Raw genomic sequence first — 13,171 nt, forward strand, 5'->3', positions numbered from 1 at the left:
TATGTAATAAGTTAGCAGATACTCTTAGTATTCTCCACATGTTGCCAATAGATACTCTGTAATGGTATGAGGAAATGATGCTGTAGCCTTATAATATGATCAGAATAGTCCAGTTTCAGCCTTTTCATTAAACTTCTCCATGTCTTAGTATTTGCTTTTATAAAATTAAAACATGAAATAAGTAATTTTCAAAAATACTCTTTAAATCTAATTTTTATGATTCAATGAGGAGGTTTGAAAAACTTTTTTCTTAAATAATGTGAATATTCTATCTTTATAATTTTTAAAGCTAATGCAAACTTCTGCAAAATTTCCTTCTAAACTATTTCTACTCTTTAAGTGACATGATTCTTTACATAAATATAAGGGAGAAAAAGGGAAGTAGTTGCAGAAATTTATGTGAAAGTGACAATGGAGTCCAGATTGTATAGTTATTGTCAGTAGATCTCTGTCTAATATTGACAGTAGTTGGTTTCTTTTATAAAACAAAAGCTAAATACTTTTTCAAATTATGACAGTTCTATAACTAACCTGCTTGAGCTTAGTAGTAAAGTATGCAATATTCACTAACAGTGTCATGAATGGGATTTCAAGTGAAGTTTTTGATTAATAAATAGTTAAATGTAACAAACTTAATTAAATAACTCAAATAATTTTTAAATACATTAGTGACAGAATTTATAATTAATGAGATTAAATAAGCACAACTTTTATATTTGAATATTCAATTTGATTTTATAAAGACAAATTTTTAGTTACACGATTTACTTGTATATTACAAAAGCAGAATGAGTTTCAATAAGTTAGTCAATGCATTTCAATTTTCCAAATTTTTCATTTATCATATCATTTAAGTACTAATAGAAACAAATGCTAGAGTTAGAAATACTAATTTCTAGAGAGTAAAACCCAATTTGCTTGGTTATGGTGCTTGAATATTTCAAGTGATATTGATTAAAAGGTGATAGGGAAGTCAATAGATTTATGGAATATTGCACCTGCTTTTTTTGACACAGAGATATTTAGTGTTGCCACTTAATTAGATTAGATTCCACAATATGAGAAATAGTGAAAGGGATTATAAGGGAAAGGAGGGGAACTGAGTGGGAAAAAGTAGAGAGGGAGACAAACCATGAGGGACTCCTAACTCTGGGAAACAAACAAAGGGTTGTGGAAGGGGAGGTGGGTGGGGGGTTGGAGTAACTGGATAATGGGCCCTGAGGAGGGCACTTGATGGGATGAGCACTGGGTGTTATACTGTATGTTGGCAAATTGAATTTAAATTAAAAAAAAGAAAAGATTAGATTCTGCAGTTAAGGTAGTGGCCTGATAAATATTTTGGGTGCTTTTTAAAAATTAATAAATTGTATTTAGTTTATATCTAAATAGGCTACATGGCTTGGTGACTTAAATATGGCAATGGAGATCAGGAGCATTTTATGTACTTGGCACTATCTTAGGTGCTCAGGCAACATGGTTGAAGAAAGCATGTGAATTTCTTTCCTCATAGATCTCCATTCATATAGAGGGTTATAGAAAATGAACAGCAAACCCTACACATGACTAAAACTTTTTTTTTTAATTAAATAGAACAGAACAAGGAAGATAGGAGTATATATGATGATCAATATAGGCTTGAAGGCTTGAAAAGTAATATGTTAAGTAATTGTCCTAGGAAAACTCTGGCATGATGGTGATAGGCTGCTGAGAGAAGGATGGGAGTGTTTACTACAGTGCAGGGCAGACAATATGATGGCAAGGATCATTGAAATAGCAGTGGTGATAGTGATAGTGGATTTTGGTTATGTTTTGAAGTAGAAACAGTGGAGTTTGCTAAGGATTTGGCTGTGGGTTGTGAAAGAAATAGAAAAGTCAAGGATAACTCTAGGATTGTGACCTAATCAACAAGAAAGCTGTATTTGCCACCATTGATTTGAAGAATTTGTGAGGAGCAAATTTAGAGAAGAAGTTCAGGATTCTGTTTGGACATTGGAGATATTAGAGATAAAGGGAGGAAGTTGAAAGAAGATTTGAGTGATACTTGGCACATTTCAGGAATAGCAGTGAGGCTAGTGTGGCTGGAGGGCAGTGAGTTAGGAGCTGGTCTTAGAGACGAGGTCCAAGAAGAGCCAGGGGCTTTTGAATTTTATTCTGAATATGATAAAAGGGCATTTAGAGTTATGAACAGAGAGGGAACAAGATTTGATCTATAATAGAAAAGAATTACTCTTTTCTTAGGCTAGATATTTAAATACTCTCCATCCTGTTTTCTTTTGGGAAGAAGGAACTAAATTTATTTATTTACCACAAAAATATTTATTGACTCAGAAGGTATGTTAGCAATAGTATGTTTTGAAATGCAGTGATATTGCTATCCATGGACGTAAGCAGTGGCCCATTAAATGAGACCTAAATGAAACTGGTTGACCGGCCTATTCAAAATCAGAGAGAAACTCTAAAAGTAATTCAGTGTATTTACCTGTATTAGTCCTTAAAGTGTTAAGCTTTGTTTTTGTATAAGAATATCAAGCATGAAACAGCTGGTGTGTGTATCTCCATTTTCATATTGATTTAGTGAGTATTAAGGTATATCAAGTCTTGAATCTCAAGTGTGATATTGATAAATATGTGAAAGGTTCACATGACTTTTCTAGGTCAAGTAAAATGGTGTTTTACTTAAGGATCACAAAAATGATTGCAAGCATGAATTTACAGTTGTGTCAAGGCAATTAAATATCTTGGACTGTAACATGATTTATTCAACAAAATTTATTAAGATATATGTAGGTTGTGATAAATATTTTCACTTGTATGCTTTGATAGATTAAAAAACATCACAAAATTTTGTAGCTCCTCTTATGGGGAGATGGAGTCTATTTCCACACCCCTCCAATCTGTGCCGATCTTGTGACTTGCTTTGGTAAATACAATGTGACAGAAAAAGGTAGGCCTTAAGAGGGCTTTCAGTTGCCATAATTTGCCCTGAGAAAGTAAGGTAGCAGGTTGAATCTATTGGAGGATGAATGGTCACGCGTAGAATCACAAAGCAAGGCACACAGACAACAGTGAACATTGTCCATTTGGCACAGGAGTGAGGCCATCTTGGAGTTTTCATTCTAGCCAGACTTCTAGCTCAATGTAGCCACATGAGTGAGCCCAAGAAAACCAGAGAAACTTCCCACCTACCACATGGAATCATGTGAAATGATAAATTGTTACGATTTTAAGCTACTGAGTTTTGGGGAGTTTGTTATGTAGTAATAAAAAACAGAAGCACAAGAATGAAATGCTCTCTGGGGTTTGTTTGTTTGCATTTATTATTTGACTGTGGTTTAAGCAGGTGTTCTTTTGTTCATTCAGCAGTTAATGAGTGACTACTCTGAACTTTGTGCCGAGTGCACAAATAGGAAATAAGCATATAAAGTGTAAATAGTGTCAGTAGTGTCAGTAGTTGAGCTGGAGTGATAAATATTAAACTTTAAAAATAGATATTATTATAAAAGTTTACCTATATGAGATATGAACTCATATCTAGGAATTCAGCAGGAACTTCTAGGAATTCCTTGATCTTGAGATTCAGTGAAGTCTATGAGGGAGATCATTTTTGAGGTAGGCTTCAAAAAAATGGGAATCTCAGTAGCTGTTGCAGAGAGAGGGCTTTCAGTTGTAGGGAAAAGTCGATATAGAGGGTAAAGATTATGGTAGGTAAACCAACCAAATAGTATGTGAAGGGGAGATAAAGTGAGAGCAAAGTTTGAAAAAAAACCAGATTAGATCCAGATGCTGGAGTCTAATTAAGTCTGTACATACCCCACATATCTATTGCCAAGTAACAAGCCACCTAAAAAGTAGTGTCTTAAAACAGCACAATTTGTTGTTTCTCACAGTTCTGTGGTTGGCATTTTTTCTGCTGTCTCACTTGTGGTTACTCTTGGCTTTAGTCATGTGATAGCCTGATAGAAGATGGAGCATCCAAGATAGCCCTACTCTCATGTCTAGCAGTTGATGCTTTCTGTCAGTTGGGACATTTTGGGTTTTTTCCACATGGCCTCTCATCCTTTGGTGGATTGTACCAGGCTGCTTTACAACATGGTAATGCAGACTTCTCGGACATCAAGAACAAGAGCTTCAGGGTCTTCTAAGATCCATGCTCTGTGATCCACCCACCATCATTTCTATATTATTCTGTTGCCAAAATAAGTTATTAGGCTGTTCAAATGAAAGGACATGGAGAACTAGATTGCACTTTTGATGGGAAGTAAAGCAATATCTTGCAAACGGGCATGAACATAGGAAGTCTTGATTTATGGGCAGCTATTATAATAATCTATCACACCATGAATTAGAGAGTGATCTTTTTTTTTTTTTTCTTTTGGTCTGCCGTGGCCTTCATTGTTGCTTCACCGTCTTACTCTAACTCGAAGCCTCACACACGAGGCAGAAAAACCCACTCCTCCTTGCCTGCCACTCGCCCTGATGCGCCTGCAGCCCTTTGAGTTCTAAAAGCGTCCCCGCAGAGCCTCGAACTCCCTCGCACAGAGGTCCTTGGTCAGGAGGCCGCCTGGGCCGGGGGCGCCTGCATGCACCTGCCGTAGGCCCCGGGCCGCGAGGCGCTCGGGGAAGGCGTGGAGGCGCCCTAGCCCGAGCCCCCACCCTGCTCCGTTCCCCACATGAGGCTCCTCCTAGCACCCATGGGCGCCCGACAGTGATTGTAAATTGTAAGAATCCAATGCCTTTTTAAACTTGAGATTGACATATCCAAACTTCTAAAAATCAATTAGCTAATTAATTTTCATTTTTTTTTTTTTTTTGAGAGAGAGAGAGACAGAAAGAGAGAGAGAGCTTGCACCCACAGAGGAAGTGAGGGATTCTGGAAGAAAGAGAGAGAGAATCTTAAGCATAAGGTGGGACTTGATCTCACAGCCCTGAGATCATGACCTGAGCGGAAATCAAGAGTTGGATGCTTAACCAGCTGAGCCACCTTGTGCCCCTCTAACCTTTGTTTAAAGACTGTGAATATGGCCCTGATGAATAGGTCATATTAAAAAAAAGAACAAATTGAAGACAAGGAAGCAGAGTAGGAGACTTTACTAGTTTAGGTGAAGATAATATTTGTCTGAGTTATGAAATGGACATTTTGTCTATGAACAGGGACTGACTTTTAATGTATAGTTATGCAAAATATAGTAAGCCTTTAACATTTGAATCCTTAAAATATGTAATTTATCTTCCTTCTTACTTTATTTTCTACTGAAGTATAAACGTTAAGTATGAATTGTTTATATTTTCAAATGTATATTATTGTAATAAAGTAAAAAAAAACTCCTTCGCAGAAATATATATTATTAAACAGTTCTTCTCTTTGGTTATAGGAAGGCTCCACCTGAATAGTCTTATAATTAGTTTGGCTATTATATTGCCTAGGGACAGCAGAGCAAAAAACTGATGTGAATCAACTCATATGACCCAGAAGCTCACACAAAATTCCTAAGCATAAAAAAAGGGAATTTTGCTAAACTATTCTGGAAACCTGGAAGTAAGAAAGAAAAAGAGAAAGAAAAAAAAAAAGAGAACAGTTTTTCCTCAGAAGTAAAATGATGACAAGTACCCTACTATTTCTTTTCTGTCCTTTGGTTTATCTACCTATGTGCTTACCCACCTGTCTAACTGGTTTATAGTCTGCCTTAAAAAACATGAAACAACCCTATTCCCATCATCTTCTCCAGGCAGGCACTAGTCTGCTTCCTGTCTCTTTCCTGGGCATTTTGTATAAATAGTATCATATAGTCTGTAGTCTTCTTTTACTCAGCATGTTTTTGTGGTTTATCTATGTTATAACATGCATCAATACCTATTTTTTTCTTGCTGAATCATATACCATTATACACTGATTTACATGCAAATCTCATATCGCTTCCAAGTCTCACTTTCTCACCTTTCCTTTTTTACTTTTTCTTTTCTTTTCTTTCTTTTTTTTTAGTCAGTTGTAGTGCTATTTTTAGTGCTATTTTAACAATTCTACTTTGGGGACATCTTGTAACAATTTCTTTGCTGCTCTTTTACTTTTATACCATTAGTAGCTTTGTACAGATGGTTGATCTTCTCTTGAGAGTGACTTGGCAATTGTTAACTGCTCAAACCTTTCATATATATGAAACACACACACATACATTATACAATAAGATGGCTTCCTGTATAAAAAAAAAAAGACTATCACTCTTTTGACAGAGAATAAATTTAGCAATTTCTGTCTCTGTTTCCTGGCATGCATTCAAAATGTTTGTGTAAGTTACCCATAAAATTCAGTCTATTCCTTTTACATGCTACTCATATATACTTTGTGATACTTTGGCCACAATTTTTGGTTATCGATCAAAATAATACTATATTTGATTAAAGTAGGTAAAAAAACTTAAAAAAATATTTTTTCCTGTGGAAATAATATTGTACAATATAAGATTACAATTTACTGCTGGGCTTTATGAAATGTGCTTTGACTTTCAAAAGAATAATGAGAAGTAATGTGCCCAATTTGAAAGTTTTAATCTTAATGCACATTTGTTTCTTTAGCATTTGTGGAATCCAACATCTGGAACGAATAGGAAAGAAGCTGAATCTCTTTGACTCCCTTTATTTCTGCATTGTGACATTTTCTACTGTGGGCTTTGGGGATGTCACCCCTGAAACATGGTCCTCCAAGCTTTTTGTCGTTGCCATGATCTGTGTCGCTCTTGTGGTTCTACCCATACAGGTAAACAGAGCCAGGGTAAATTTTATAGAAATGTGCAAAGTCGTATAAAAGCAAATCTTCCACGCTTAAGAAGAAATGCAAGTGGTTTATTAATCTAATACATTGACACATATTATTATTGCATCTAGTCAATCAAATAAAATGGTCTCAGGAAATGCTTTCTCACATTATATTAGAAACTGACTTCCCCCCTCCATTCACAACTGATATAGCTCACATCTCATTTCAATTCTTGAAAATGTTTTTTTTTTGAAATATAGGATATTTAACAATAAAATTAAGATCATAGGATAATATAGTTTTAATTACAGAATGATAGATCAAGGAAATAAATTTACGAAGGTTTGATTTCTTTTGGTTCTTGAAACAATATAAAAGCCACACATTGCAATCCATAAAAACTGATCACATATGTTAGTCAACTAAAACAAACTTTGAGGATGATAGGTAACTATTATACAACATTCTGGGAGCGGATAAGATGATTGCAAAGGGGGACAGATATATAAGATTAGTAGATGCAATCTAACTGTTTCCTTGGGTACCCATGGTGAGCAGGTCAGAAACAGAATATGGCAAATACAATTAAACTTCTATCTTCCATTACAAACCTTTGGCCACAGTGTATCTAAATATACTTTATGTAGGTATAAAAATGATCTTTCTACTTTTATTGCCATGTATGTGTTCCTCCCTGACATTCCTCCTTTACTCCCTCCACTTCCCTTACATACCACTTGCTGCTATACGACTAGAATCTCTCATTGCATGAGATGTATGTTGAGCTTGATAGAGGAAGTTAGAAGAAATGCCATTGAGGTTTTTCTCTGACGCAGTGCATAACACACATGGCTGCCTGCTGTACTGGACATAAAGCAGAGGCACAAACCTTTTAGTGTTGTTATGATATAATAGGAAAATCATATTAATATGTTTCTGTAGAGACCTGAAGCCTCTGGGCAGCATTAGCAACCTCTGCAGCAATCACATGAAAATTCTGTTATTGAAGGGAATTGGATAATTTGAATCTCAAAAAGTTTCATCTAAGAAATCGAGTGTATCTAGTGAACGATGGCTATATTGCATGTGTTTTTATTTTCATGTCCAGTTTTTTTTTATTCATATGTGGAAAATCCATTGCAGTTTGAACAACTGGCCTATCTGTGGATGGAGAGACAAAAGTCAGGTGGAAACTATAGTCGACATAGAGCTCAAACTGAGAAGCATGTTGTTCTGTGTGTCAGTTCACTGAAGATTGATTTACTTATGGACTTTTTAAATGAATTCTATGCTCACCCAAGACTTCAGGTACATTAAAATTATGTTATTCATTTTACTGGATCATACTTAACTAACATATTGTCAAAGTCAATTAACTGATGGTGCAGCCTGTGTTCTGGAGGATTTTTATTTATACACTCAGATTTAGAAAGAGTAAATGAAGAACTACAAATATAACCAGGAACATAGAAAAAATGCTTGAGGAATACACAGTATTTTAAGTTTCCTTCTGTAGCTACACTAAAAGACAGATGGAATTATGTTAATGCTACAAAGAAAGGTTTTCTTTGAATTAAAAGGATTTTTCTCCCTTGGATAATGCATAAATGACATTTTTATGAAACAGTGAAATTTAACATAAGATATCAAACAATGAAAAAGTCCTTTCATAATATCATACTCACTTGAAAATTTCAAAAGTTTTCTTAAGTGATGCTGATAGAAATCTGGAAGTCTGGAAGTCCCATTTTTTCTTTTGTTTCCCAGAGTGCAACTAGGTCTTATTTATACTAGCAATGAATGACAAAAAAATAAGACAATAACTAGCTGAATTGGTAACAATAATTCAGAAAAAAATCTCTTTGTCTATGTAGATAAAATCTTCAGATAGTTCTTCCACTTGCTGCGTGGCCAGTGTAGATTTAGGTAATCTCCTCTTCCTGCTTAATGCATTTAGTTCAGTCCAAACAGTAAAGAGCTACTTGAATGTCTTGTATTTTCTCAACAAATTTGTGAAAGTGGTTGGAAATCGTGAGATCAAGATAGTACTGAGTATATCTAATTAGATCTCCCTTAAATAGAGTTATTCATGACTACATTGGAGGTCTTTTAAAATATTGTTTAAAAAACATTTAAAAATATAATTTATAAAGAAGTGATACATAAATTACATAGTACATTCTTTTGTTTTATATACATTAATTTGCATTTTAAAGAAACATCATATTTATTTGTTGTTTTTATTATTGTTTGTATTAAATAATTGCAGTTTTGCTCATTACAACCCATAAAGAAAACCTGTTTTGGGGAAATTTGATGCCCCAAGTTTTGAACCTACTAATTTATTTTGATTAATATGAATAGGGAGAATTCTCAAAACTCCTCAAATTTCCACTAGATATATTTTAGATGATGAAATGGTGAATGTTTACCATAGAATTGTAATTCCTATAATCAGTGTATTAAACTATTTTATCTCTCAGAGTACTTTTGTATTTTCTCCAAAGGATCACTATTTTGAAGTATATGATCTCAATGTTTTAAATTTACTTTGTATTATCAATAGTTTTATGAACCCTTATCCTTTCAGGTATTTATCAGAGATTTTTCAGTATTATCAGTTCATAATATTACCAGGTGATATAAATCACCATCATAGTTTTTATTCTAAAAGTAGCAGTTTGAAGTCTGAATTGATTTTTAAGCACTTCTGCCCTATATGTATTGCATATTTTATAATCAGTCTGAAGTTGTAACTGAAAACTTAAGAAATTGGAAATGTACACTGAGTATAAGCACTGATTACCTTCTCTTCATGGTGCTAATAAGATTGAAAAAGTTTAGGATGACCTTATGTTGCTTTATGAGATTTTTATGTCTCAGTTATGTAAATTGTAGTACCATGTTAATATATGCCCAACCTGTTACTTATTAGCAGGAATTTATTTCTATATCATCATATTTCTAAATGTTCTTAGACATTCTCTTTACTTATGTAATATAAAACACAGCATTATTGATTTCACCCCATTACCCACTTTGTTTTGAATAGGATTATTATGTGGTGATTTTGTGTCCTACTGAAATGGATGTGCAAGTTCGAAGGGTACTGCAGATTCCAATGTGGTCACAAAGAGTTATCTACCTTCAAGGCTCAGCCCTTAAAGATCAGGATCTGTTGAGAGCAAAGTAGGTATCCCTATCTATGTTCCAACTTGCAATACTTATCTTTTCTCTCCTCCAAATTTTAGGAATTTTCAGCCCTGTAAGACGTGTTTAAGTATTTTTGAATACAGAGTGTTGCCTTAGTTACACTGCTGGTCATGTTGAAAGGTTAAAAATATAAAACCAGTGTGTGTGTGCTCCTCTTTCTCAGTGCAAGGATGTTCAGCAGACCGTGTCCACACAACACAATGAGGAGTGTGGCATGGTGTAATTATCTCAAGCTGTTAGAGAAGAGCTGAGTTATCCAGACTCACTATTAGAGTAGTCTCCAAATCCCTGAATACTATTTTTATTCCAGAAATAAAAATGTTGTGCTAAACATTATGTGAAATGCCAGGGCAGTTTGAATCAGGCTTTAAATTTTAGAGATTGTACTGGGCAGATGACACTTGTGTTGCCAGAGATGTTCCTGGGGGCTAGAAGAATCAGAATGGTAACTGGGTCTTAGTTGCTCTTTTCCTGTTGCACATATGCTAGCCAGCCTGGCTTAAAGGTGACATAGGCGTATACCTTTTTCACAGGTCATGGGGTTGTTCCACATAAACAGAGTGAAAATGTGGTTGGGCAGACAGACCATGGGTACCAGAGAATCAGGGCATCTGCAAACAGCACTCATAGTTTCAGAAGCCAGAAGAAATATTTAGCAGAGATGGTTTTGCTCCATGTTTTCTGTTGCTTTTAAAGTTTTAAACATGTCTTGTAGGGGAAGAAGAATGTCCTGTCCCCTTCTAGGTTCTTCTGGCTGGACTAAGAATCAAATGGACATGAGACAGATTAACAAGAGCAAGTAAAATTTAATAGTGTATGTACAGGGAATCCATACAGACAGGGAACTTCCAAAGACAGTTAAGCAAAATAAACCATTCTGACCTAAGGTAAAGGGGGAGGGGTCTGGGACTTCCAAGGGAAGGAAAACAATTTACAGGAGGATGAAAAAGAGTCCACATCTGGTAAACAAATGTTTGCCAGGCCACTCAGAAACAGTGGGATTTAGATGACTTTGACAACACAGGCCTTGCTAGGATCTTCTCTACCTACCTTCTCTGGTTTATAGCATCTTGCAGTTTTCTGTGGTGATAGCTCCCTTCCTGGAGCAGATTTTCTTTCTTTCTTTTTAAAGATTTTTATTTATTTATTCATGAGAGACACACAGAGAGACAGGCAGAGACACAGGCAGAGGGAGAAGCAGGCTCCCTGCAGGGAGCCCGATGTGGGACTGGATTCCAGGTCTCCAGGATCAGGCCCTGGGCTGAAGGTGGCGCTAAAATGCTGAGCCAGCGGGGCTGCCCAGATTTTCTATCGAAAGTCTTTTCAGGCATTTGAGGAGGGAGATAAAGAGCTTTACTGAATCTACTGGGTTCCGATTGTGTTTTAGCTCAAAATAATCTTCATGTCAATATGGTCCATCCTGAGGTGGCTGTGGATTGCACATCTCCATATTTGTCTTTGAGTTGTCTTACCTGCTCTTTTAAATAGAAATCTCCTCCCTCAATTTTAGAGTAGAGGTATTTTTTTATTTTGTTGTTTTGTTTTATTCTGGATGATTTGAGTATGTGTGTTAGTAGGTGTATTTATGCATATTTTGTCTGTGTGTGTGTGTATGTGTGTGTGTATGTAGGTGAGAAGAAAACTCCCTTTTTGCTGTTTAATTCTACAAAGTGATAACTAGATATTCTATAAGTGAAACTTCAACATTACTTTATATATATATATATATATACACAGTAGATCAATTTAAGTGAGATTTTTCAATGATTTAATAACTTCTTTAACCAAAAAAGTTAGTAAAACTATCAGGATTTAATAAATGGTATGTAATTAGGAAATTTAGCTTCTTTGAGAATATATTAGTATTTCTGGTGGATTAAATACTTCAAAAATGTCTGTACACACAAAGTTAAGTCAGATTCTCCTAGTACCTCAAGTAATAGATGGCTTTAAGTGTTTGCTATTTACCATGTATACACACTATTTGGGAGCTCTAAAGAGATAGTTGCTTAGACACTAATATAATTTGGATCTTTATATTCATCTGCATATATAATCAATAAGCTTAATATACTGTATGCATTAAGTTCTTCACATATTATGTTCACCATGAATTCATGTGATAATTGAAGGCTTTTTACTACCTAATAAATTAAGCTATTAGTATTAAGCTATTAGTATTAAATTAAGCTATTAGTATTAGCTGTTAGTATTTTAGCTTGATATTATAGAAGGGAGCAGAATTTGCTATCCCAAAATATGCCTTAATGGTGTAAGGATTATTGTGAGCTGTTTATTTTGAAGAAACAGCAGACACAGGAAAAACTGAAAACCCAGTAGAAGTTAACTGTTTTGTAAGGGATATTTACATTTATAAGGGAAATCTCCATCCTAAGGCTCTCTCTCTCTCTCTCTCTTTCTGTATCTGAAAAGGATGACTCAATCTCCAGAAACTCCTGTGAATGGAGGAAGCAAGGACCTAAATCTGCATGACAATCTTACCTCTGTTTATGGTGCTTTTCTTGATAGGTTTCCATTTACTGGCTCCGCCATTAGCCAAACATCTTTTGTCTTTAATTGAAGATGGTGTTTAAGGTGGTGACTGCATGGGAGAGGAGTTAATCGGTTTTCCTGGGTATTTCCCACGTATACAGGAGGTATACGTGTTATTGAACATCTGTTTGTTTTTCTTCTGTTAATCTGTCTTCCTATTACAGAGGGGTCTCAGCCAAGAACCTAGAAGGGTAGAGGGAAAATGATTTATTTATTTTTTTATTAATTACATGATTTATTTAGGATTAACAATTCATTTATTATTAATATAATGAAATGATTTCTCTGCAACATCACATTTACAAGAAGCATTCATTCATTGGAATATACAAAGGATGAGTATGAGGATGAGAAAGGTAGCAGGCTGGTAATACTAAAAATATCTGTGTTAATGGGACTCCTGGGTTGCCCAGTGGTTAAGCACCTGCCTTTAGCCCAGAGCTTGATCCTGGAGTCCCAGGATAGAGGCCCACATCAGGCTCCCCACAGGGAGCCTGCTTCTCCCTCTGCCTATGTCTCTGCCTCTCTCTCTCTGTGTCTCTCATGAATAAATAGATAAAATCTTAAAAAAATATATCTGGGGTAAGAAAGAAGTATTTGTTTTATGTTCATTTATTATCCTAATGTCATATAAGGATTTGGGATTTAATGTTA

The 13,171-nt window shown here is 35.2% G+C and overlaps 1 protein-coding gene across 9 annotated transcripts in view; it reads left to right on the forward strand.

Moving 5' to 3' along the window:
* Positions 1-13,171, forward strand: part of KCNT2 (potassium sodium-activated channel subfamily T member 2) — a 375,554-nt gene that overhangs the window by 170,989 nt on the left and 191,394 nt on the right. For 8 of the 9 annotated variants that reach the window (XM_049106879.1, XM_025421037.3, XM_035711074.2 and 5 more), the window contains exons 9-11: positions 6,571-6,751; positions 7,895-8,059; positions 9,804-9,940. The exons of the other annotated variant lie outside the window; for it this stretch is intronic. In XM_049106879.1, the coding sequence (XP_048962836.1) occupies positions 6,571-6,751; positions 7,895-8,059; positions 9,804-9,940 (483 nt within the window). The remainder of the gene's footprint in view (positions 1-6,570; positions 6,752-7,894; positions 8,060-9,803; positions 9,941-13,171) is intronic. 9 annotated transcript variants of the gene reach the window in all.

The sequence above is a fragment of the Canis lupus genome, chromosome 38 (assembly GCF_003254725.2).
Source record: "Canis lupus dingo isolate Sandy chromosome 38, ASM325472v2, whole genome shotgun sequence".
NCBI lineage: Eukaryota > Metazoa > Chordata > Mammalia > Carnivora > Canidae > Canis > Canis lupus.